The 27,501-nt window shown below is 31.9% G+C and overlaps 1 protein-coding gene across 2 annotated transcripts; it reads left to right on the top strand.

Annotated features, from left to right (window-relative positions):
• Nucleotides 1-5,793: 5,793 nt before the first annotated feature.
• Nucleotides 5,794-27,390, top strand: LOC140446984 (2-oxoisovalerate dehydrogenase subunit alpha, mitochondrial-like). 2 transcript variants are annotated; one of them, XM_072539588.1, is made up of 10 exons: nucleotides 5,794-5,922; nucleotides 6,130-6,279; nucleotides 6,369-6,492; nucleotides 13,360-13,570; nucleotides 20,802-20,968; nucleotides 25,664-25,901; nucleotides 25,960-26,235; nucleotides 26,326-26,662; nucleotides 26,814-27,080; nucleotides 27,194-27,390. In XM_072539588.1, the coding sequence occupies exons 5-10, from the start codon at nucleotides 20,891-20,893 to the stop codon at nucleotides 27,279-27,281; spliced, it is 1,284 nt and encodes a 427-aa protein (XP_072395689.1). In that variant the 5' UTR covers nucleotides 5,794-5,922; nucleotides 6,130-6,279; nucleotides 6,369-6,492; nucleotides 13,360-13,570; nucleotides 20,802-20,890; the 3' UTR covers nucleotides 27,282-27,390. The 2 variants fall into 2 exon arrangements, with proteins under 2 accessions (XP_072395689.1, XP_072395682.1); XM_072539581.1 differs by lacking the exons at nucleotides 5,794-5,922; nucleotides 6,130-6,279; nucleotides 6,369-6,492; nucleotides 13,360-13,570 and having other exon boundaries at nucleotides 20,532-20,968.
• The last annotated feature ends 111 nt before the right edge of the window (nucleotides 27,391-27,501 follow it).

The following is a 27,501-nucleotide window of genomic DNA, read 5'->3' as shown; positions in this document are numbered from 1 at the left end:
AAAGGGACTATATTCCTTGCCTCCCCGTTAGTGTATCACACAGTCCTACGTATTTAGGTATGAAGCTTATTCAAATACTTGATTATAGACTTGTTACAATAAAGTTGTTTAATTTTAGGTAAAGATAATCAAACCGTTTGGAATGTCCACCACAAAAATCGTTATTCTAAAACTCTAGTTAGGAATATCCTTACCAAAAAACGTGGAGTAAAAGGTTCCGCAAAAGAAAAGAAAATTCCATCTGAGTGTTGGAGTTTATATTTTCCAGATGATCATATTATTTTTGTTTCATGTATTTGACATTTTTATACTTTTGATCTATATTATTTTATGACTTTTGTTTTGTTAAATTAATAAAAAAAAATGGTTTATCAGACTTTTTATGATATGTGAGTATAACCCATTTTAGTTTTATATATGTTTAAATTCATTCTTCCTCGAAATAAGTCGAATTGATGTAGGTGAGGGCGACGCTCATACGCGTGCAACCACGTCACAATAGAAGACGCGTGTAACGGCGGGTTAAATAAGTCGTTGATGCTGACATGTATACAAAGCATCTATAATCCAGTCTAGAGCGAATGGGAGATCTGTATACGTTAATTAGGAGATCTTCATCAGCTTCCCTGTGATGGTTTGTTAGAGATTTTAGTAGAATTAATCTAGTTAAGCAATTAGCTTTGACGTTTGTAATCTGTGGTTTCCATGTTGGTCGACTATCAAAAATTAAACCTAGTAACTTGTGTTCATTAGCTACTGTAAACGGAGTACCATTTAATGTAATTTGAGGTAATAAGATGCTACGTGTCATTCGACTGAAGGCAGAAGACGTTTTCTTCCAAACTTGAGAAGGGACAGTATTACGAGTTAAAGTGGAAATGTAGTTTTTCCATGAGTATTTCTTACTGTCTTTTAAGATATACCTCGCATTGGCTCTAAGTTTTTTTAAAACAAATCAAGTTTTCGTCACTTTTGTTTCGGCGGTACTTGTAAAGATCAGTTTTGTATTCTTTTACAGCAGTTGCATAACGTTCATTCCACCAAGGTGTTAATTTTCTTGTAGAAGTTGTTATACTTTTTCCTACGTAAAGTCAGCAATGGATATAATGCATTTGTTAAAATTATCTACATCATTATCTATATTTCCAGAGAAGAAAATTTGTTCCATTTGCCGGTCTACTTCAGTTCTAAAAATTGCCCAGTCAGCATTAGAAATATTCCACTTTATTACTGTTCTTGGTGATTTTTCTTCATTGTTTGTTATGAGGATGGGAAAATGGTTACTATCATATAGATCATCTAAAACATTCCATGTTAGAGAAGGATATATTTTGAAATCACATAGACTTATGTCTATATGATTTTGGAATAGTTTTAAGTTTTCTTCTGAGTGATAAATAATTGCTTGCTCCTTTTTATGAAAGGAAGGCATGGGGCATGGGTCTAGATCTCATAGCAGCAAAGTAAGATGTGGGTGTTGAAGATTCGGTGTTACTGGATGTAGGCATTGCTGCTGTGGTATTGACTATAGATGTATTATTCATAATTTTATTGATTTTCTAGTCAAAAGCAATTGAGTGATCAAGATTAATATTTATATTTCTCCTGGAATGTCCGAAAATAACAAACTCATATTGTAAAATGGTTTGCCTATATTGGTTTGCCAAAAGCAATTGATTTTGGCATTAATAAAGAAATAGACAGTTCTTTATAAAATTGCAATACTTGCTTGTTGCTTGAAACACGTTGCATGCATCAATGAAGAAAATGTCACCAATCTGTACACAATTGTTTTTATCACTATTTATAGTAATTAAATACTAATAAAACTGGTATTACGGTAGCAAATTGCAAAAATCGACACTAATTTACAGAGCGATATATACACGTTCACTCTCTATAGGCCAGTCTCCTTTATCTGAATTAAATAGTTCACTAAATGAATTAGACGATCTAATGGAAAATCTGCTTAAAATGTATCATAGAAATTCCATACTTAATAATAACGAACTTAATCAATAATCTAAAACTCTAGTTTGTGTTACTCCAAATACAATGCTCATAATAATCAAAATTTTTATATTACATGAAAATCCTTACACAACCTTTAAGATCTATCCGATCACAAATAAATATATCCATTTCAATCAACAAAACGACGTCCCAAGACATTCCAATCCCAAAGATTGTTTCAATAAAACTAATATCCGACCACAAGACGAAAATTGAGAAATTAAAAATCTCAGATATAGGTACATGGTCAAATCCAGCCTTTAGAAGCAATAGATGTACTACCACAGCTGTCGATAGGACTCAGCACCACTTCTGTTGTCATATTCTTACTTATTTTAGCTTTCCTAAAAATTGTCCTAATTAGGAAAAGAAGAATTTCCAAATTTCTCTTTGAAGATAAACTGCATCCTGACCGGATCCAGATCTAACACCCGAAGTAATTAAGACTTCGAGAGTGAGTCTAAACGAAAACAGGTAGGAGAAATGTGATCGAAGCGCCTCGACTATAACAAATCAGCAAAAGCCAACAACCGAAGGTATTAAAGAAACAGAAAACGGTTATTATTATTTATTGATCTTATTTCATTAATCACTGTTAATTTTAATATTTTTAGTTTGTTAGTATTGTAAGCTTATTTTCGAAAATAAAGATTTTTTTGGGGAAATAGAAGTGCAATAAATTTACCATAGAATGAGGTGACTTTGATTCTATGAGGTGACTTTGATAGAACATGAATAATTTTGTTTCAAGAGAGTACGTAACCCAAATGTCTCATCCGTTATGGTGGTTGTCTGAACTTCAAAAGTACACTCTTATAAATACAGCTCTCACCATACAATTTCAGGTAATTTTGTGTATGTTACCTTAATTTATGTTTAACTGTCAATATTTTAAAATATTTAACCTAAGTTATTTCCGTGACTACTTCATGAAATTATATGATTTTTTCTCCGGGGTCACTTTGATACATTTTTCGGTGTGACTTTGATATTTTGTTTCTTTTTATAGTTTTCTAAATGAAACTTCAAACCGTTAATTAATTTCAGTTTTTCATCATTATCTATATGAAAAGCCAAAATGCCGCAAGTTTATAAACGAAAGTTCGGATCAAGAAGCTACAAGAACTTCTCTGACGAAACTCTTGAACATGCTCTGCTTCAAATAGTAAACGGAAACTTGTCTGTTAAGGCCACTTCAGAAAGATTCAAAATTCCGTATGGTACTTTATATAATAAATATAAAGGGAAGCATGAGAAGAAACCAGGGGGCCAAACTGCGTTGTCGGCGCTGAAGGAAAATTCAATCGTGTCCTGCATTGTCAAATGTGCCGATTGGGGATTTCCATTATCGACGTTAGATGTACAACTTTTCACTAAGAGTTATTTAGAGAGAACTGGAAGAATTATTTCTAAATTTAAAAACGGGGTAAGTTCTGGTAACGACTGGGTAACCCTTTTTTTAGAGAGGCATAGTCAGCAAATCTCTGAACGACTTGCATTTAATATTACTAGAGCTCGGGCAGGTGTCACAAAAGAAACGATAGAATCATATTTCAATAATTTAAGAACAACTCTCTCAAATTGCCCTCCATCGCACGTTTTGAATTACGATAAAACCAACGTTAGTGATGATCCGGGGAAAAGAAGATTGCTATATAGAAGAGGGACCAAATACCCAGAGCAAATCACTAATAATAGTAAAGCCGCCACATCAATAATGATGTGCGGTGCTGCTGATGGCACACTACTCACTCCTTATATAATATATGGCAGCGAACATATGTGGGATGCGTGGACATTAGGGGGTCCACAGGGCTCTCCTTGTTGTAGTAGTGAATGTTGCGCAAGAGGAGCTAGATATAACCGAACAAAAAATTGGTGGATGGAGGTAACTTGTTTTGCAGACTGGTTTGAGACCATATTATTACAACACGCAAGACGGCTGGAAGGTAAAAAAGTTAGGTGACAACTTGGCGTCTCACTTTTTAGACCATGTATTACAACTGTGTGAATTGCACAGTATTGAATTTGCGTGCCTTTCCAGTAATTCAATACACATATGCCAGCCTTTGGATGTACCCTTTTTTGAACCCATGAAAGTTTCTTGGCGAAAGATTTTGATGGAATTTAAATTGCGACACCCAAAAATTACTGGTGTACCTAAAGATAAATTTACGTCGTTATTAAAAAAATGCTTGGAATTAATGGATCCGACAATTGCAAAAACTGAGAACAAACGTGGAGACTGTGAAGAAAGTGCAATTAAGAGAGTTTTGAAGATTGTGTTCGAGGCTTGTGGCATGGTTCCTTTCGATCCAAATAAAGTCTTGATTAAATTGCACCAATCAACCATGATGTATCTAGAACCTCTTATTAACCACAGCCTCACAGACTATTTGATGAATAAGAAGTCCGAGATAGAAGTTACTAAACGTCGAAGTAAAAAAAAACTTAATATCCAACCCGGTAAAAGTGTAAGTCGACATGTCACGGCGGATGACAGCTCCTCCGATAGCGAATTAAACAGCTATACCAGTGAAAACGAAAATGAAGATTCTGTGGAGAACCAATCTTATGAAGATGAGATGAATACAAGACCATATCTTGCTGAATTGAATGTTGTATAAATGTATGCCGGAAGGATACAAGAGAAATTACCTTTTGACGAATACGAACTCATTGGACTTAAATCAATGGATGAAACCCATAAACATTTTAAAGTTGTGGAGACCGACGTTTTAAATGCTCCTTTCGCTGATATCTTAGCAATTCTGAAGACCTCATCGGTTGAAACAAATGAAACAGCACCGAAATGCATATTTCCTGGCAGAGTTGATGTTAAAGAAAAATAACTTATTTTGTTTGCCTTTCATAATATATTCTTTTGACTTTTTTTTAGTATTTTATATTGTTTTACTAATTTGCTAAAATGTTTTTTACCTCAATAAAGTATTAGCTACTTCTAGAATCATTTATTATATACTAATTTGTGTCTATAGCAGCTATCAAACTGACCCTCCAAATTAAAAGTGAAATATCTAAAAATTGGCTTGATCGATTTAAAAATGGGTTGATATTGATATTACTACAGCTTTTATGCATCGGCTAAGATATTTCAAAATGGGGTGTGAAAGTGACCCCACATCAATGGGTGACTTTGATATACACTTTTTTATTTTTTTTTTTGAGAAAATCCTCAATTTGAAAACATATATACTATCAATTTAAATTTTAAATTAATTAAACATAAAATGCATCCCAATGGTGACTTTTCCACATTTTTGGGATGACCCATTCAAAAGTTACGCTAGAAAATACAGAAAAAATGAACAAAGTCACCACCCCGTTCTACGGTATATATATATATATATATATATATATATATATATATATATATATATATATATATATATATAATTATATATATATATATATATATATATATATATATATAATTATATATATATATATATATATATATATATATATATATATATATATATTATATATTTCTTGCCGAAGAGTATATATGCACTTTATGTTGCTTAAACCCAATTGCCACTCATCTAATACATTCCCATAAAACTGTCAGTATATATTAAGGATAAACTGTTGGAATTAGGACAAACTAACATAACAGCATCCTGATACATAGCGCACGAAGCGATAGATCCTGCGGGATGGCGCCAAGACGTCCAGCGACCTTTCGTTCTCGTCTGATTCAAATCCGGCGCATTCACCAATCCCAGACAAAATTTACCATTCCCAAAGGCCCTTTTACGGAAAATGCGGTGACCACGAATAGAAACTGTACGGATTTTCTATAATTTTTCGTTGAATATTGTGGCGAATATGGAGAAAAGTAGGAGAATGCGACTGTTTTGGTTTGTTGTAATGTTTTTCAATTTTGTAAGTATTTTATTACTCAAAATCATATTTTATTTAATAAACCTATATCAATATTCAAAATATTTTGATCTACGAGTAATATTTTGTCAATGACTCATGCACAGCAAAATATACAACGTGTTCAAATATTTTATATACCTACCAATACGATGGTATTGCTTTTTTAATTTAACTATATAATTTATAATAATAATTGTTACATTGTAGATCTTTGGAGTAACTGGTGTAATAATCTGTAGTCTTAAGTTAAAACATTCCGATGACGAAGAAGTTCAAGCCGGATTCTTCAAGTTGTCCATGTTGTTTGCAGCCTCTAATCTTATACTTAGTGTTTTACTACTAGTAGCGGTTCTGAAAGTAAGTGAATTAATTTATATAGAGAGTGTAGTTAAACTACAAAACAAGATTATTATATTCAGCCGATTAAATTTGTTTTCTGCTTTTAGAAAGACCAAAAATATGCATTCCTGTATGCCTTACTAATATTCATAAGTCTATTTGCAGCTACAATGCATATAGAAAGTCATACTAGCCATGACTTTACCTATCTCATCATATTTGCCGTCTTTGGTAAGTGTACCAAAAACAAATAAACGCAATCAATAATATATAGAATTCATTTACCATATTTTATAATTTTTACATTATAATCAACTAAATTATAATTTACGTGTGTTCTTAAATTTGTAATTGAGAACATTCAGTTAAGTGACTCATTTTAATAAGTTTATTTCAGTAGTAGGTACCTACTACTGTGTTGTTGTTATGGTCCATAATTGACGAGCCTTTCAATTAATTCTTTATTAGCATTTCTTGTTCTGTCTTCATGTTTGGTAGCTGCAAGCTGCATTTAGGTAATGTTGAGATCAGTATGGATCGTTAAACAGCTGACATAATATGGTGCGTTGGTAATTACCCTGTTTATACATATATATATATATATATATATATATATATATATATATATATATATATATATATATATATATATATATGTATATATATATATATATATATATATATATATATATATATATATATACATATACATATATATAGTGAAAAGGAGATAATGCTGGGAGATACCCTTTTACCCCTGAGGAAGCAAAATAAAACTCGGGTGCTTCGTTAGATGTGCTTTTTAATTAATAGTCTAAGCTTTCGTCAATGAAATCAATGTAGCCATCTGGTTTTGCTCCCACTGTGGTGGCATTACTAACTTATATTTATTGGCTAATTCATATGCAAACTTTCTGATTTCTTTCGGACAAAAACCATAATATATGTTTGCCGCTCTTACAATATAATTTGCCATAATTTTTTCTTGGTCTTCGGTAAAAACTTTGTTCCAAGCTCTATAACCATTGGAAACAGAATTATTTAAACCCTCACCTGGTGCTTCCTTTTTAATTTTAAATCATCTTAAAGAAACATGACACAAATCGTACTTCTTTGCTGCTGCACGAATGGATACACCATTTTTTATTTCGGCGTGTGCAGCTTCATAAGTTGCATTATCTTTGGAACCTCTATTAGTTCTTCTAATTTTTGTACGAGGCATTCTGGAAATAAAAAAAAATAATATATTAAAAAACCAGAATGCTTATAATCGTTAGCGGGGTCGGTTGTAACGTTACAATCGCCCCCTCGACAGTATGTTACGTTCGGTCCCGACCTTACTTTTTAAAAACTTTTTAATTTTTGACAATGAACAACGGTAAATGTAGACAGTTACTTGTGTTTATATTATCTTCAAATATCTAAACTAATTATATATGCAAGATAAAGTACATAGGTACCTGAAATAATAAAGCTTATATTTCACTTAGATATCACTCGAAAATTATTACTAAGGAGCACTAAAAACAATTGCAGTCTCACGTACGAATATATGGTACAGTCTGTCCATCGAGCAAAAAGACAAAAGAGGGAATGTAAAGGTAGTGGGGGCAAAAATATTGTTAGACAGGAAGTGCCATCTTGAGAGGCCAAATTAAACAAGGAAAGAGAGTCTTTCCTTGTTTAAGAAATCAAATTTAGTTGGGTTATGTTATTATTTGTCCCAACTGTCACATGAAATCTTATTTATATTGAAGTTTTTTAACAATTGCTTCACATTTTAGACTGTTATCGTTAATATTTAATTAAAATTTTCTCGTCTAAGACACATTCTGAAAACTATTTTATAGCTACTGTTAATAAGTGTCGGAAAATTTAAATTTGGCGCATTCGCATTTCCGGATATGTCCGCCATCAGAGGCCACTTTTTTGGTCGCCTTTTCATAACGATTAGATTCCCTCTTTTGTCTTTTTGCTCGATGAGTCTGTCCCAATTCCTTCTTTCAGTGCGTCACTAATTTTGACGTCATATAGGATTTTAAGAATGTCGAGAATTATTACATGACATTTTAGTTAAATTTGACAGTTGCAGGATCGTAATCTGTCTTTTTCTAATTGAAAATAATTTAATGATTTTAATATTAGTCTTTGTTCTTTCTCGATATATCTCGGCATATTTAAAATATTTTTATTATACAATAAATAAATACAAAATTAAATTTTCACTGTAAAATGTCTGAAAATACTAACCTGGAATGACAATTATCATTTTATCAGTTGACATTGTGAAAGTACTGTCACGATCGAGACAATCTGCATCAAATTATATTTATGCGCATCATTGATTGGATATCTATTTAGCGTATTCTAAACTCCAACCAATTATACATCCGTAAGTAGAATTAGCTTACGATAAATAATTTTCTAAGTTCTATGTATAATAATCACAGACTCACGTTTTTATCTGTCACTTCTAGCTTAATGTGTTAGAGAGAATTCGATCAACTATGACGCAGTGAAAGAAGGGTTTGGGACGAACTATAGTCAGCAGTTTTGTCAGTTTACAAAACTAGCGCAAGCGCTGTAATTGTTTTCGTGGCTTCAGATATTTGAGTTGTTACTTTCGCCCCCTGTTACTTTCGACCCCGGTCTACCCTACCTAATTGCCTTTTTACCAAAAGATACATAAGTCAGTTTCATTCTTCTGTTGATTTCTGGGAGTAAAGAGCCAGATTTATGTATTAATTGTCCCAGGTATACATACTCGTCTACTGTCTCAAGTGCAGTGTTGTTACTTATTACATCTTGGACATCCACTACCTCATTTTACATTTTTTTTCAAGTTCATTTTTAGGCCAACTTCATTGCTAGCTGCATGTAGGTCGCTTATAAGTTCTTATAGTTCTGCAGGATTATTAGCGATCAGAACGATGTCGTCTGCAAATCTTAGTGTTGCAGTGAAGAGGTTTTAGTTATATTGCGTGTCCTTATCGGGCCTCCGTTTGGGGGAAATTCTGAAGTATTTTCATAAATTTTTACCTTTTTTAACTTTTGCTTGTCTGTATATATTTGTTAAATTCTCTATGCTAAGAAGGTTCAAAATTAAAGAAAACCTATTATTGATGTTTTTGTGTAGTGTGGTTTACTCCTTTATATATATATATATATATATATATATATATATATATATATATATATATATATATATATATATATATATATATATATATATATATTCGTTTAAATTTTGTCTACACTGGAATATACAGTATTTGTCCTCCTTCTAATATCTTCATTCCTGATATGATCTTTTTTGGATACACCACACGCTCTCCTTAGAAAATCTATTTCTACTACTTCTATTATTTTTCTATCTTTTTTCGTGATCTGCCAAACTTCTGCCCCATAAGTCATAATAGGCTCTACCAAGGTTCGATAGATTGTCAATTTCGTTTCTTGTCTAATATCTTTAGACCATAGTAGAGGAGTTTATAATTTTTACCGCTTTTTTTTCCCTGCTGCTTTCTGTTTTCGATGTCTCTTTTGGTAGTGCCTTCTTTAGATATTATAGATCCGAGATATTTATATTCATTGCATATTTTTGTGTTTCTAATTTCTAACTCTGGGTCTTCTTCATTATCTCCTATTTTAAAATACTCTGTCGTTGACATATTCATATTGAGACCCCATTTTTCATATTCTTTTTTTAGTTTTCTAAACACGTAGTCCATGTCTTCGTAATCATTTTTGTATGTCTTTTATTTTGGTTGGGGTTTTATTGGAAGTTCCTCCCCCTAGTTGGAAATTCCCCTCTCAAGGCAAATGTCTAGATCCGCCACTGGATCCAGGATACTGAATCCCCTTCTGAAGCCAGTTTGCTCTCTTCGCTATGCAGCATCTAATGCATTTATTAATCTGCTGTTGATGATATTTGTGAATATCTTGTATATGACTGGTAGTAGACTTCAAGGTATGTAGATTTTGATATCCTCTTTGCTACCTCCCTTATGAATGAGAATTATGTTTGCTGTATTCCAGTGGTGTGGTATTCATCTTGATCTTTCTTAGACAGTTCGTAATTATTCCTGCTAAGATTTTCCAGTGTTTTTTTCCAACGTTACGCAAATGTTATGGCATTTAATTCTTTTCATTTTTCTAATTGACAATTCTTCTTATTGGTTACTGATTGCTTCTTTAAGTGGTCTTAAGTCTTTATTTCTGGTGTTTCCGTTTGTTAGAGCCACGACTTGCTTTTTGCTAATAATTAATTCTCTATAGTTTTTCCTATTTTCGATTGCATTTCCTACCAGTCTTTCATTGTATTTTCTTATGTCTTGCTTAATATGTCTTCCTTATTGTCTTACAAAGTTCTGTGTATTGTATTCTCTGTATGTTACTACTTACTTTTATTTCCCTTATTTGTTTTAGCATTATTTTGGCATTCTTTTACAGTTTTTTATGTTAATTTTTTTGCAGCGGGCCTCCGATTTCTTTGGCACTATCAAGGATGGTTTCCATTAATTAAGAGCTGTCGATTTGGTCATGTTTTTGGTAGTGATTTGAGTTTTCTTATATATTGTTAATACTTATACCATTTACTGTTGGTTTTGTGAATAATTTTATTCTTTCTAGTTTTAGATCTAGGATAATTCTTGCTCTGATTAGTCTATGGTCACTGCCTGTTTGAAATTTGTTAATTACATGGACATCGTTTATTGTAGCAATTTTGTTGTTTAGAATGAAGTTAATTTCGTTCTTAGTGGTTCCATTTGATTTCTGTTCGATATATCATTGGCGCGGTTTTGGGATTATAGTAGGGTTTTCTGCTAGATATTTTAAAAATATCTGTTTTCGCCGGTTCTGGGAATCGTTCACCATGATAGTCACACTCTTTCGCAATGTATTACTAGTTGCATACATTAGAAAATTGAATGTTGATATTAGTAGCTACTCCCACTCTCTCAACAACTGTCTGTCATTGAACAAACCAGAGAAATACCAGAGAATAACCGAACACACAAAGAAGCGACACAACGGTCCAAAAGCGTGTACCATTTTTGTATACGCATGCCCGATTCTGGTTGTTTAACTGCCAAAAACACGTGCTTATTCTTTAATTCTGGTTGTTTTCGATAGTCCGTAGGCGTCTATAGTAAATACTCGACACAAGTGCATTTGACCATTTATATAATTTATTTATAGTTAAAAGTTTATAATTATAGTTTATAGTTATAGTTAAATATATAAGTTTATAGTTATAGTTTATAGTTAAAAGTTTAATTTATATTTAAAATGTCTGGATATATTTGTGCGATTCGCGGATGTTCATCTGTGACAGGAAAAGGAATAAGTTTATTTAGATTTCCTAAGAATAATAACAGGTAATTACTATTGCTTTTTAAGAGGCGTAAACTAGAATATCTTGGACATATAATCAGAGGACCAAGATATGAGTTCCTTCGGCTAATTCTCAACGGTAAAATCGAAGGAAAGAAATGGATAGGACGGAAGAAACTCTCTTGGTTGAGGAATTTTCGGCAGTGGACAGGTTTGACAGCGGACCAATTGCTACACGTAGCGCAAGAGCGAGATCAGTATAACAATATTATAAGCATGGTAGTCGCCGACGTTCCGTAGGTATATGGCACTCTAAGAAGAAGACTATTGCTTTGTAATTATTATTAGTTATTACATAATAGTATTGGTTTGACTTTCGAACAGTAAGCCGACGCCGACGTGTCTGTCCGAGCTATAAAAATAAACTTTGGTCTGCCAAGGGATAGTTAAAAATGAAAACATTAAATTTGGTGTCAGTGCTATTTCTTTTATTGAAAGACGCAAGTCTCCGAAGGCTCAGGTCAAAAAAATTAACAGATGGTGGCCGGGTGTCAGCGCGCTCGAAGACAACAATACGAATATAGTATTTTTAGGAAATAAAAATATATAGAGGGTTTTATACACGAGAATTTTGATTTAAGAGCGTAGGCGCAAAATTTCGGGCCAATGTTTCTTAAATGTATTCATTTTTTTCGAATCCTGAAAAAACTAATAACTATTTTTGAAAAATTTAAACGCAGAATGAAAGACTACATTATTACTGAGGGCCGAAAGTCCCCGAAAACTTATATAATGTTTATTTTAATAAGTTACAAGGGTGATAAAAAGAGAAAATTTAGTGTGGTTTTTAATTTCAAATATCTCATTCAAAAAAACTTTTTGTTTATTCTAAGGGACTTTCGGCCCTCAGTAATAATGTAGTCTTTCATTCTGCGTTTAAAATTTTCAAAAATACTTCAGGATTCGAAAAAAATTAATGCATTTAAAAAACATTGGCCCGAAATTTTGCGCCTACGCTCTTAAGAATTTATATTATGTGGTATGCCCACTGACTATTAATTTTCTGGTTGTTAGCTGTCATTGGCGGCATGGTCACGTAACTTCAAAGGAGCGTCGCTTCTCTGTGTTCGGTTATTCTCTGGAAATACCAACAACAAAAACAAACAACAAACTTCTTTCAGCTTCAGGTGATCAGGTGCGGGGTGCGGGCAAAGAAATCGCTGCCGGCTGTTGATTTCTGTTTATTTTGATTTTAAAAATTTTTGTTGTGACAAAAATATTCCATTTTATTATACATAATATGTAAACAATTGAAAAATATTAATTTATAACGTTGTAATTGATTCTAATTAACCATTAATTTAATATCATTCAACTTAAATAATTTATTTTATGTGTAAATTGGGATTATGATAGGACATTTTGAGAAAGAAATGTGTACCTATTATTATTCTAATTTAGTCTATAATAATTTTATAGCCATTTATTAATGAGATTTTCTTATAATATGCAATATCTGAATCTTGAAAATTCTCTGAGGCTTCTTATTATTCTGCTGAGATTTATAACTTCTCATGTTTGCTCATCTGTTTTCCTATACTTACTTAAACTATTTTTTAGTTTTTTGTCATACTTAATTCGGGCAATAAGTATCAATCATATTTATACCAAACTTGTTAATTTAATGTTTACAACTTCAAAATATTTTGATTTCATCATACTCTTGTGTTTGTTTTGTTGATTGATTCTTTTATATTTCAGCTTTTGTCTGTTTCATGTGGTTTACTACATATGCTGCTTATCAGCTGTGGATAAAGGAAACCATGCATGATACAGCTTCCCAGTGTCAAACACCTGTGGAGGATGTTTAAAATACAGACAACTAAAAAATCTCCTTTGTTTTATACACCAAAAATTATTCTAGCTGTTCGGTTATGCATTCAGTTTGTTTTAATTTCAGAATAAGGTATAGGTAAGGTGTATTTTATTGGTCCATTATATATCTCATGTAGTTATTAGTTATTATTTCACATCAATTTATGAAATCTTTTTGTTTTTGGTTTGTTTTTATTTATCTTAAAATTATCACTTTTGTATAATTTGTAACTTGTTTGTGAAAGTGATATATTTGTCTTTTTAAACTTAAGATATCAACTCTGTATTAAAAGTTGGTTAATAGTATTTTAGCTACATGTATCTACTCTATATCCGTGTAATATTCTTATTGGTGGACTTATATTTAAAATCATAAGATGGTTATTGTAGTTTATACTGTAGAATCAATATTTTGATGTTTTTTATTACATATTGAAATAACATTATGCAGTTTTAATAAAAATAATCTCAAGTGTGAACATTTAGGAAAAAATTTGGGGAAAACACAATAACATGAAAGATACAACATTTATTACTCATCATCATTTGTTACCAAAGAATTTCCTTTGATACAACAGAACAATCCCATTGAAGGCTTCATCAACGGTTTCCAACAGTCAGCCATCATATAGCGGTGTGTTTGTCATTTTCCTTGTTAAAGAGTTTCCATGGTTTTAATATCCTGATGGAATCTTTCTCCTTGTTCTTCACTGAAGTCACTTAAGTTTTCTGTGAATCGACAAATCGAAGTGATTGAGGATGTAGTGAATTTTAATGCTTATGTTACAACCCAGAATATTAAAATTTTAAAGCATATGTTCTACTAATTCTATGTACTTAATTATCTGCCTTATGATTACCAAGAAAAAAATTTTTTTCTTCTACAAATGAGCACCAAGTATACAATTCAACTTTGTTCATTAATGCTGTATATTGTGGATCAATAAGCTGTTGTGTTTGAAGGCCATCAAATATTCTGGATTTCCGTTTTTCTGTGCTTATTCCCGGAAATTTATGTGACAAGTATCCTAAACAGTGTCCATCTTGAATGAAAGCCTTTGTTGATCAGAGTCAAACCAGTATTTGCCAATTACTTGTCTTTCAACTTTGTACAAATGTGGTTTAGGCATACTAAACAATATCTCAAACATTAATTAAACAATTTTGTTAAAAGCCAGCTTGAATGTATCAGGAAACAAAACTCTTCTTCTGGGGCACTCCATTACTGGAGGTTTGCAAACATGACATCAAAATGTTATCTATTCTGTGCCACTCTTAGTAATTGTTGAACATTCATGCCCATCCAAGCTCTGATATTGCAAGGTCATGATATGGCTCTTCTGCCTACTCTTCTTTGGCCCTCTATTTTCCCTTCAATTATTATGTGTAACAGGTTATGTTTCTCATTTCTCATTATGTGGCCTAGGTACAAGGTTTTTCTTTTCTCAATTGTTGTTATAAGTTCTAACTCTATGGTGTTTAATACTGTTTGATTTGTGACTGTGATAAAGCAACATTTCAAAGGCTTCTAGCCTTGTCATTTGCCGTATTTAATTTTATTGTCTAGGCTTCAGAATTTTAAAACATCAACAAAATCAGTGAATCTAATTGTCCTTTGCTTGTAGAATAGAAGCCATTAATTCCTAATTATTCATATATATGTAAAAGATGCTTAAGCTTCTCCAACTTCTAAGTTCTCTTCTAAGCTTCTCTAACAACTAGAGTTACTAGACTTAGTGGCTGTGAGAGAGGGTTGATCGCTAGACAGCACACAATATTGTCATCAACTTTATATATTCTTAATATATTATGTTTATAAGCCAATCATGCAGAACTTGGGTTGTCTATAAGTTGTCCTTTATGACCCATGGAACCCTTAACATATCCTTTTTGTTGATGCTCTATTATATTATTTCTGATACATGCTCTGGGCTACACAGGATGTGACTAATTTGTATAAAGTTAGAAGATAAGTAATTGGTTGATACTTGACTGAATTTGAGTTATTAAGTAAGTTATTCCCTGGGTAACAAATTGTGGTATTTCCTGTGGCTTAGAAATAATATGATTACTTAGTTAATATTGTTAGGCAGTTGTGAGTCCATCAAATCTTTAACCACAAGTTGCGTTAATTTTCAATGGCAGCTATGTACGCCGTCGCTCCCGCTTGGCGGCGCTAGTGTAGTTGGGGGTCAACGTCATATAATATTATTTATGTATGGTTAACGTTATGACAGTTCGTGAAGTTTGTATATGGTGTTTTTGTTTACGATTTAATAAATAAAAAAATATAAAATAATATAAAAACGAATTAAGGAGAAGGAATGCCAAAGTTACTGGAAAAAAGGAAGCCCTTATCGAAAGGTAAACAAACTATATTAATCATCTTCTTAACCTTTTATTTCTATAGCTCAGACAAAAATAAAAATATTTATGTTCATCTGAGTTTTATAGTGAAGTATTTGTATTTGGGTTTGAGCTAATGCAGTCATGTAACGTAACAATGGTGACTTCTTTTGTATGTTAGTATATTAAATTAATTTAATATACAAACATACAACAGAAGTCTTTACTTCATTTTAATATGTTATAACTATGGCATACATCCAACTACAGATTTTTCCCTGTTAAATTCCTAGTAAATATGGCTGCGACTAAATATTTCAGAAAAACATAAGTATTTAACATAACAAAAACGTGCATTTATTGTCGGCACATATTTATCCCTTCTTATTACTAAAATCCACTTTTTTGTCATCAGAATATCTTTGGGAAACATGTGTCCTGATGTTCTCGATGAGCACAAAGGCACAACACAACATTGAGGCATTTTATTTTCTCAAATTAAATTCACACAGCCAAATAAACGCAATATTTACTTACAAGTAAATTGATTTGAAGAGTTGACGTGACCTCCAACTACACAAGCGCCACCTACGTTGAGCTTTTCAGATTAGCTGCCATTATGAAGCTCTTTGATAATATTCGAGACTTGTAGTTTCTTATAAGAATTTATTCTTGGTAGCGGTAGTCTGCCAAGTGGATCCGTACCAACAAAATATTGTACAGTACATGTAATTTTGCTTATCATATCATCATGAAACTCCTGATAGTATTGCGTTTCGTCTCTACGAGTCTACGACAAGATTATTTCTTGTAATTAAACAGTATTTATATGTTGCTGTCTATTCTGATATCTGCATATATAGGTACTCCCTGAAAAATTCGGCATAGAGATGTCAATAGCTGATGCGATTATTATTATTTCTAACTACAGTTAAATATTGGGTTTAGTTTAATTTTTAAAAACAGATTTAGATTTTAGTACCAATTTAAACCCTCTGGTACGTCGTTAAGCAACAGAACTAATTACATTACTTAAAAATGACAAAATCGGTTTATCCAGTATGTTAAGTTTTAAATTAGATATACACACACAGATTATCAATAATTTGTCATTATACAGTGGTTGTTTAAAGCAATAAGCGCGTATATTTTTAATTTATTTTTGTAAACATGTCTGCTTATACCCCCGCAGAAAAGGTTCAAATAATAAAATGGTTTTATGGTGGTAATTCTGGGCATCAGTGTGGATTTATTTTCTGTTTTTTTTGAGAGATGACCAATTCCTTGAGTACAGTCAATTTATAATATTGTTAAAGATTTTGACAGTTGTTATTGCCTCAAAAATTGCAGAAAATGTCACGCTGAAGAAGTGTCACTATAAAAATTTGAGGAAAGAGAATACCGGAATACACAAATTTGTGCAACAATCGAGGTAGGTTCAACACGTTCAAGTAGAAGCGTTGCTAGAGAGTTAGATGTTAGTAATGTTGCTGTAACGAAAGTATGGAAAAAGCACGGTTACAGGAATTTTAAATATTCGAAAACGCAGCAGCTTTATCCAGACGACTAATTTCGAAGAATGAAGTTTTGTGAAACTCTAATAACGAAGGCTAATAATGAACAAATTTTATTAAAAACGTTTTATTCAGTGATGAATCTTCTGTTTCGTTAGTAGGGAGATACAATCCTCCCATTACGAGGTATAGGGCGCGGGAAAACCAGCACAGATGTGCTGTTTACCGAACACAACGTCCTCAAAAAGTTAACGTCTGGAATGGCATTTTAGGAGACCACATAATAGGTCCATTTTTTATTGAGGGCAACTTGAATAGTAGAGTTAACCTCGATTTGTTACAGAATCATGTTCTTCCCGCTATTCTCAATCTTCCTGATGTAAATCTGGAGTATGTTTGGTTTCATCAGGACGGCTGCTCAGTTCACAACGCTCGAATAATTAGGGAGTAACAATATTTTCCCGAATCGAATTATCAGTGGAACAGGCGATATTAAGTGGCCTGCGCGATCTCCGCCTTACACCTATGGACTTCTTTTTTTGGGGACATGATAATACCGGATCCCACTTGGTTGCGGATGTTATTCAGTACCTTAATGAAGTGTAAATTATAACTTTGAACATATCTGGAACATGTTTAACTGGCGTATCCGGTGTAGTCCTCCTCCATGACCTTTAATTGAATTGTAGCAAGCCGCTCGTGAGGAGTGGGAAAACACACTGAATGTAACTTGATTTGCACTTAAAATGTGCCGCTGGTAAATAGTCAAACTCCGTGTGAAAAAAGACGTTAATTGAATTAACACAATACATGAATATATGACCGCTAATAAGTAAAGTCGGTTCGCTATATTTACGCGGGTTTCGGATTAAAAATTTTATTGTAAGTACTCAGTTTTAATTACCTGCTCTTCGGGGAAATATCAACTGGTCAAATGAAATGAAAAATAATCCATAACTTTTTTTAATTAAATAATAATGGAAAATCTTTTATATAATTGACAGTATAATAAGGAGAATTACTTCATTAATGGAGTCTAATGTGGCTAATATAAACCTAATAATAATTTTATATTACACTTCACACAGAAAATATGGTCTATGTATATTTGTTCCATGGAGGGAATTTCTAATGAAAAATAAAAAAATTTAACTTGCCAACAAAAATGAAAATCAGTCATTATCATCAAAAATATCATAATCGTCATCATCATCACTGTCATCACCATTAATTGTTATTATGATTGGACTTATTTCGTTTATTTTATTTTCACGAGTCCACCAATCTTCTATTAGTTTCTCGCACTTGAATATACAGTTGCACCACACTTCTGGAGTTACAATTGAAAGTGCCTTTTGCCAAGTTTCCCGAACTGCGTCGTCGCTATAACCGTTAGGCCCAATATGGTTGTCATAATATTGTTCTGCTATTCCCCATATATATTCGATGAGATTAAACTGGCAATGATACGGTGGCAGACGTAAAACTTGATGACCGTAACTTTCAATAATCTGATCCACAACAAAGGTTTTTGGTTTTGCGTGGATATTTGCCAAGCGTAATAATTCTGATTTTAAAATATGTTGTGTAAATGGTATATGTTCCTTTGTCAACCATTCTTTCATTTTATTAACAGTCCAAGAATTCGTTGGACTTTTGTTTAATACTTCAGAATGGTAAGGTGCATTGTCTAAAATAATTACGCTGGGCTCACTTAAACCTGGGAGAAGTTTTTCATGTAACCATTTTACAAACATTTCTGTGTTCATATTATCGTGATAGTCACTTGATTTTGATGTAGATGAAAATATTAAATCAGCACCTTCTATAAAACCCGATTTCCCTCCTGCATGTAAAATTATGTGTCGCTTCCCTTCTCCATCAGTATGTTTGATAGACTTTACGTTATCATCTTGCCATATTCTCTTGGTTGCACCCCTAGAAAATATCCATGTTTCGTCTAAATGTATAAAATTTGCCCTTTCTTCTTTTAATTTAGAATATTTTCTTAGAAAGTTAATTCTTTTATGCACAACAGAACTTCTTTCACAAAGGGCTTTTCTGTTATCCTCCTTTTGAAATTTGAAACCCAAATTATGTATCACTTGCCATAGACTTGTTCTGCCAATTTCGTCAAATTTTCTATTTTTTTAATTCCGAGAGAATTGTATTTAAGGTCACATGTTCCTTGTTTCCTCGCATTCGATAAATGGTATCACGAATTTCAAATTTTTTTCCATCTGGAATATCTTTCGTTTTCAATGATAGGCGAGTTTTTCGGTGATCTTCTTTCGGCCGTTCATTATTGCGATTTTGTAATACTCCTCTTAGTTTGGTTTCACTAATTCCTAGAGCATCACATACGCGTTGTTGAACAGACATTACCGATTTTAAAGGACCGCCATTTTCTTTTTCATCCGTAAAATACTTATGTACACTACAAATTAGACTATCTACATCTAACACACCTCTAGGCATTTTTAAATATTTCCACCAAACATACAATGTCAACACTGGCAAATAATCAATTCAACTGCAATATTGTAACAAATTTATACCTACCCTAATGTTATTTTAATGTATTTTAAAATATGACCATTAATGCAGTTTTTACCTAATTTTCTGGGAAGTCGTTTACTGCAACTGGTTATCAATGAGTCATTAGCATAATTTTGTTAATCCGAAACCCGCGTAAATATAGCGAACCGACTATATTATGTCCCGCTCGCTTTACTGGATCACCGATCTCGTTCGTATTTTTGTGTGCTGTCGCCTTGGGCCCTTTTTCATGACTCTTCTTATCTTCACATATGACATAATATATCTGCATGCGCTGCTACGTTGCCGCATCGGAAAAAATGCATGAAATCGACTTAAAACATATGATGGCGTGAACACATACCATAGAAACTTCCAGAATTTAATAAGTAGAATGTAACGAAGGCATCAAGTTGTTATTGGGACAAAATATAGTCTGATGCCTGGGACCATATTATTTTTGTTTTGCATCGAAGTTAAAATTCTTCAAAAAATCAAAATTCTTCCTTAACCAAAAACTCATTACTTTAACTCGGTTTTGTTAGTAAATAATATACAATTAAATGTATATTTAAAATACATTTTTCGTCTATTACAATAGATAAATTAATATAACTCTTAAAACCAAGTGATGCGATAATTTTGAACAGTACTTAATTTATTTTTAGAACAAACTGACTTTATTTATGAATGTTCTGTAAAAGTAAAACTACTATCTGAATTTTCCCACCTCTAAACATTAAACTGATAACATAAAATAGTAATTATTTTGTAATTTATGCAGCTTTGATTTATTAACATCCGGTTAATTGTGTGAATGTGGAATATAGAGGTATAAAAAAATTATTTTAATTATGCCATATTAAAATTTGTTTATTACACGAACTAGTACTCATGACGTCTCTAATTGTGGTGGTATTATATGTTTAGTAATACAGATTAGAACCATTCGTGTCAAAGGTTATTGTGATTATCTTGTATATTAGAAGAAAAATAGAAGATTTTTGTGAATTTTCAAAATGACTTTGAATTATTCTGCCAGTATATTGCTGCGCACCTTTACCAGAAAATCGAACCTGACGAGAAGCTTAGTCAAGGTAAGAAAAAAGTTAATTGCATTTATAATTATTGTTTTTTGGGTTTCCATTAGCTGACGAAATTTTTAATTAAATGTGTTTCGCATAATAAGATTTTTTTGATTTTATTTATGTAAGGACTTGTTTCTTAACAAGGTTTTGTTTGTCCTGTGGTTTCAGTAGCGCACCTAGAATTTCCTCTGGGGGAGGGGGTTTGGTTGGTCACCGTATTTTTTTTTATGACGTTACCTCCATTTTGAGCCCTTAAAATGTGTGAGTAACACTGTCGGAATAGAGTCCGGGGGGGCTTTGACCCCCAAACGCCCCCTCTGGGTGCGCCACTGTGTGGTTTATAGATTATATATAGGATTTTTTTTGTTTTTATTTATGTCTTTACATTGTTGGATGTAATATTTTCATTTCTTTACCTTGCCTTTCTTCTGTTCCATTTAGTTTCCATATAGTATTATAGGTACATGGTACAGGTTAGGCTTAAAAATTAAATTGTTTTGTACTTACTTTTCCATATTTAAAGTTCAAAAAAGCACTTAAGTAACATCAAAATACAACAACAATAAAAGAACATCAGCCTAGATGCTTCTCATAGAATAACAACATGACTATGACAACTAAAAGTTAATTAGAAGTTGTGCCAACATGAAAACGACAGACTGGAGTTAATAAGAAGTACGCTAATTCTTTAATATAACACAGAATAATTTTTCTGGAGTTCGGAGATTTTGTCAGTCTGTAGAGCATTGATTTCTTTTGACCTTGCTGAAAAAGTGGTTTTCATCAAAATAGGGAGTTTAATTAGGGTATCGATATAATATCGATATAACATTATAACGTCCGAGTGAGTCATGTTTAAACCTTATTATAAAATTACGAATGTAAACCAGCGTGTGTCGTACTGACCTACTTTCAACGAAAGTAAGCATCTAAATTCAAATTATGTTATGAGTTACTTATTAATTTAAGGGTTTTGTTCCCCTGACGCTACAGTATCTTAAACCAATGTGTGATTCTTTGTACACAAATACACATTAATGTTGTATGTATCAAGTTTTAATATTATAAATGAGAGAGTTTGCATACCGGGATAGTCGAAAAGTAATATATGAAAAAGCGAATTTTGTAAAAATATGGAATATGCTATAACTAAAACAATTTTTAACTCTCTTTAAAAGCTCTTAACGATAACTTTTCAATTATTTTTATTCGATTATTTATTTAAACACATAAGTAATTACGTAAAAATTAAATCTAAGACCGATATATATATATTAAATTATCATGTGTCTTTTGACAGGTATTTTATAGTTGTCGTAACAAAGTAAATTAAAATTTTGTTCTTATTAGAGAGTACCGAAAACAGAACTTCAAAAAACAGAAAACTTTGGAAAATTTTATTATTATTATTATTTATGATTATTTTTTCATTAGGCTAAACAATCTGAAACTTTAAGATACGATCTCGTCATTACACAACATTCTCTATTTATAGAATTGCTGTGTGCTGTAAACGTTATATTTGTTTTTTTTTAACTTAATTTGAAAGTTTCCTTGTGTTTATTTGTTTATACAAATATAAAAATATATTACGAAGTTCACATGAATTAAAATGAAGTAAGCTAAAGTCTTATCATGTGAATGCGTGTTATAGTAATGCATTTGTTTATTTCAGTAAATTCTCGAAGTATGAAATGAAGATGGCACTAACTACTAAAGATTAAAGAGCTTTGTTAGAAGAAGACTCAGATTGTAAAAATGCTGACTCACTTAATGTGATTTAATTGCCGTCGAGATTAGATTTGAAAGTTTCTGATGTAGAAGACATTGATGATAATATTATTTGTGAAGAATCAATAAAATCGGATATTGCAGGTACATATGAAATACAAGTGATTAGGAATTCTGACGATTCTGATTATGATATTCCCCTAAACCACAGATAAAACGTCCAAAGAAAAAACCAGGCAAAAACAGTAAATCCAAATTTGTCTCAAGTTGTAACATCAGATATTCTCGTACTCAGTAGTAATTCAACATCAGTCTGATTGATATTTAGACAATATAAAAGCCAACCATGGAAGCAAGTCATATATTGAAGTTTTTTCACTCTTTTTGATAAAAAAGTAATTGAGAGCATTCTATATTTTACAAATATTTATCCATCGTAGAATAACCGTCACGATTTTGAAATGAATAACATAGATTTAAAAAAAAATGATTAGCATATGTATTATCTGGTTCACACTCTGCTTCAAGTTGATATGTATTGGTCAAAGAATGAGGATAAAGAAGTGCACATGATAAGAGAAAGCATGAGCCGATATAGATTTATATTTATGATTTATAATAGTGAAGAAACTGCTACATCAGTGTCAAACTTAGTACATGGACGTCAATCTAAATTTGCTTTACCAGATGAAGCCAGATTCGACAATATTGGCCACATTACAAAAAGAGACGATAGTGCAAGAATGTAGGATGTGCAAAAGTAATACCATGTATTTACGTAAAAGCTGTAGAATGCATCTACACCCGAATGTTTCGAAAATTTTCACCTTAAAATTTAATTTACATTTAAGATACAATATGTTCCTTTATTAAAAATTGTACTGTTTTCCTTCAAAATGGGAAAAAAAGTCTATTTTTTTGTAAATTAGTCTTAATTTATGTCTGGATGATCTAACAGGATATTTTTCCAACTTTATGTTTTTGGAATACAATAAATAAATAAACACAAACACAAAATACAACCAAAAACTGACATAATGTTCTTGACAAATAATGACATTGATTAGCCACATTATTTACTTAAGGTTTCTGGTCGAATGAGTTGAGGCGCGGTATTTAGTATATAGAAGTCGCGAGTTCGATCCCAATGAAGGAATATATTTTTTAATTATTATGTTCTGATTTTTTGTCACTTTGGTTTTAAAAATCAAAGAATGGAGAAATCATAATATATTTTTTAATATTGTTTCGCTAATTTTATACATTATTTAATTTTCCAAACTATTTTATTTATCATTGAATATTTAGTACATATAGTAGTCATGGGCGTAGAGATGAAAGGGACAAATATAATGATTGTTATTTTAAATTTCTTTTATGTATATGTTTATATGCATGACATAAATTTCAAAAAAGGTCGATTTTATTTTTAAATTATGGTTTTTGGCATATAAGTATATGATACTAGTGACGTTATCCATCTGGGAAGAAAGAGTTATTCTTTCACTGAGAGTTATTTTAATAAGATTTTCACAATTTAGTGGGGATTTTGAAACGGTGCCACAAAGAATAAAAAAATCCATGGACCTAATGATTTATACAAGTGCTTTCAAATAATATATTAATTTCTCCATGGTCCCATTTAAAAGTATCTTACAAAATGGCGCCAAGACGCTATTAATAAAACTGAGGCTTAGTTCAGTTACCAAAAAAATTTAGGAATTCAAGTTTTAAGGTTCAGAAAAGAGTTGTTTGTTTGGGTGGGACTTATTTCGTTTTTGAAGTTATACTTCTATACGCGCGTTCGACATTTTGTATGGGAAAAGAAAAAAAAAAAAAAAAAATTTGTATGGGAGTGAATCGGCAAAATCATTACATATGTAAGATATAGGTAAGAGAGAGACAGAAGATATATTTTCTCTCTCGAGAATAAAAATGTTCTTTTTGTAAATATGTATATTTAATATTTATTAATATTATTATTTTTTTATTAATATTATTCTCATGGCAAATTAAACATATGCGTAAGTAAGTTATGCATATTGTCATTTTTAAATACTTATTAATGTTGCATTTTAATTTGTATTGTATTATTATATTGAATTATGTTGCAGTGTATTGTATTGTATTTTTATATTAATAACAAAATAAACAATGAATTTTACAGCAGAGTATGTGTAAATTTTTTTTTTGCATTCAACTCCTTCCATACATATATGAAAATAAAAATATACATTTTCATCAAAATATTGATTCAATCCTTCATTTACTGTACTTCTATTACAGGTCAAATGTTGTTTATATGCAGCAAACGATGCACCATATACCTATATACCTAATTGTTTCTCTTTCTGCTCTCTCTTACCTATAGCATTATGTAATTATTATGCAGATTGACTCCCATATAAATTTGTAACGGCGAACACGTGTATAGATAGAAGTATAACTTCTACCGGCAGTCCCACTGGACTGCCACACCTGTTTTTTATTCCATATAAGGTACACGGCTTTTTTTTTTTCATGGACCAAATTCAAGTATTTACAACAGGTTAATCTTAAATTATAATGTCAGAAACCTAAGTCTTCTAAAGTTCAAGATATAATTGAATATTCCTATGCTTATTTCAACTAGGTCTATGTTAACCAAATGTTAAATATACACCTTAAATAATTTTCTAGATGACATAAAACAAATTGAACTAGGAATTTACAACTATCTAACTAACTACATGCTGGTGATGTTTCGGTATTGTCACTTTTAGTTTTTTCAATTTTAGGGGATTCCATATTGAGGACATATTCAATATCTGGCACATTTCCTATATATTAGCTATATTTTCTGATTAGAGTTGCCATTTCTAAATGTTGCTTCTCTTCGTCTCTTATTGTCGTATCTAGTTAATCAAATATTAATACTTTAGTAATAATCTCGACGTAAGAAAGTATTGCAATGATTAAAGTATATTTTTCCAGAAATATTCTTCGGCTCCACTGTTTCCAGGAGCCAGAACAACATGGACAGAAAAATTGGAGTTTACCGGACCTCACAGCTATGGGCCAATTCCGGTTTACAGAGTATTAGATCGACAAGGAAACCTTATAAACACAAAAGATGATCCGAATTTGTCAGAAGACATAATGGTCAAGATGTACAAAGACATGACACTTCTCGGTGTAATGGATAAAATCTTGTACGATGCTCAAAGACAAGGTATTTCGTTTTATCCTTCTTTTTTCTCCTTCATTCCCTTATTTGTTTGATTTTTTAGGTAGAATATCTTTCTATATGACAAATTACGGTGAAGAAGCTTCTCACATAGGTAGTGCTGCTGCGTTAACTAACGAAGATGTTGTCTACGGTCAATATCGAGAAGCTGGGGTATTATTATGGAGAGGTTTTACGTTGCAACAATTTGTTGATCAATGTTATGGTAATAAGGATAACTTGGAGAAGGGAAAGTCTATGCCAGTCCATTATGGTAGTAGGGACATTAATTTTCTTACAATATCGAGTCCTTTGGCGACGCAATTGCCACAGGCAGTGGGTAAGTTAGTACTTGCAACGTACATAATATTTTCATTTTATTCAATTATTACGTCGTCTTCAGCATAATAGGAAAATTTTTCGGTTTTAGGATCTGCCTATGTCTTAAAAGGCAAAAACCGCATCGTGATTTGCTATTTTGGAGAAGGCACAGCCTCTGAGGGTGATACCCACGCAGCTTTGAACTTTGCAGCAACCCTAAACTGCCCAGTTATACTGTTCTGTAGAAATAACGGCTACGCCATCTCTACCCCTGTTGAGGAACAGTACCAAGGAGACGGAATTGCTGCTAGAGGTCCTGGTTATGGTATTAATACTTTAAGAGTAGACGGTAATGATGTCTTTGCTGTCTACAATGCTACTAAAATGGCCAAGGAATATGCTTTAAGAGAAAACAAACCTGTTTTAATAGAAGCTATGAGCTACAGGTAATTTTAGAGACTGGCGTTGTGGATCCATATGGCCATTATCTTTAGATCGTTCACACTAGAATGTTATCTACTTGTTTTCAATGTCACCACATTATGTTTGTTTGTTCTACGGTGATTTATTAGTAATTTTATATATGTTTTCTCTTAGGGTTGGTGATCATTCCACTTCAGATGACAGTTCTGCCTACAGATCATCAGAAGAAATCAATCACTGGAAAAGCAACGATTATCCCACTCACAAATTGAGGTATTATTTGACAAAAAGAAATATTTGGAATGATACTAAAGAAAAATTATGGATGGAAGAAGCTAAAGGTGACGTGATGAAAGCTTTTACAGCAGGAGAAAAGAAACTTAAGTTGAATTGGGCTGCAATGTTTGATGATGTATATAAATTTATGCCCCAGCATTTGCAGTAAGTGATGTTGAACATCATCATATTTATTTGTACATTAGTTCATTTTGGCCCATTTTGTAAACCCAAATCCTTAAAGAAAATCAATCTTTAGTTGAATTTTTCTATTTCAGGAAACAGAAAATTGCTCAGATTGAACACGTAAAGAATTACAAAGAACATTATCCCTTGGACCAATTTGAGGAGAAACTAAAAGACTGAACCTGTGTACTGAAATAATTGTCGTATTTCAATGTATTACATAAATATGTTTAATTTCGAAGTAGCAACGACCTCAAACTTACATAAAGTATATGATTATTACTACAAAGCAGTTTTCTTTAAATATTCCTATTATTCCCTCTCTTCCTATTCCTATTATTATATCCTCTCCTATTTACCTGTATTTACTACGAATACATATTAAAAATATAAAAATAAA

Source organism: Diabrotica undecimpunctata, chromosome 1, assembly GCF_040954645.1.
Source record: "Diabrotica undecimpunctata isolate CICGRU chromosome 1, icDiaUnde3, whole genome shotgun sequence".
Taxonomy (NCBI): Eukaryota; Metazoa; Arthropoda; class Insecta; order Coleoptera; family Chrysomelidae; genus Diabrotica; species Diabrotica undecimpunctata.
Note: the sequence above shows the minus strand (reverse complement) of the source record. Positions and strands in the feature narration are given on the sequence as shown.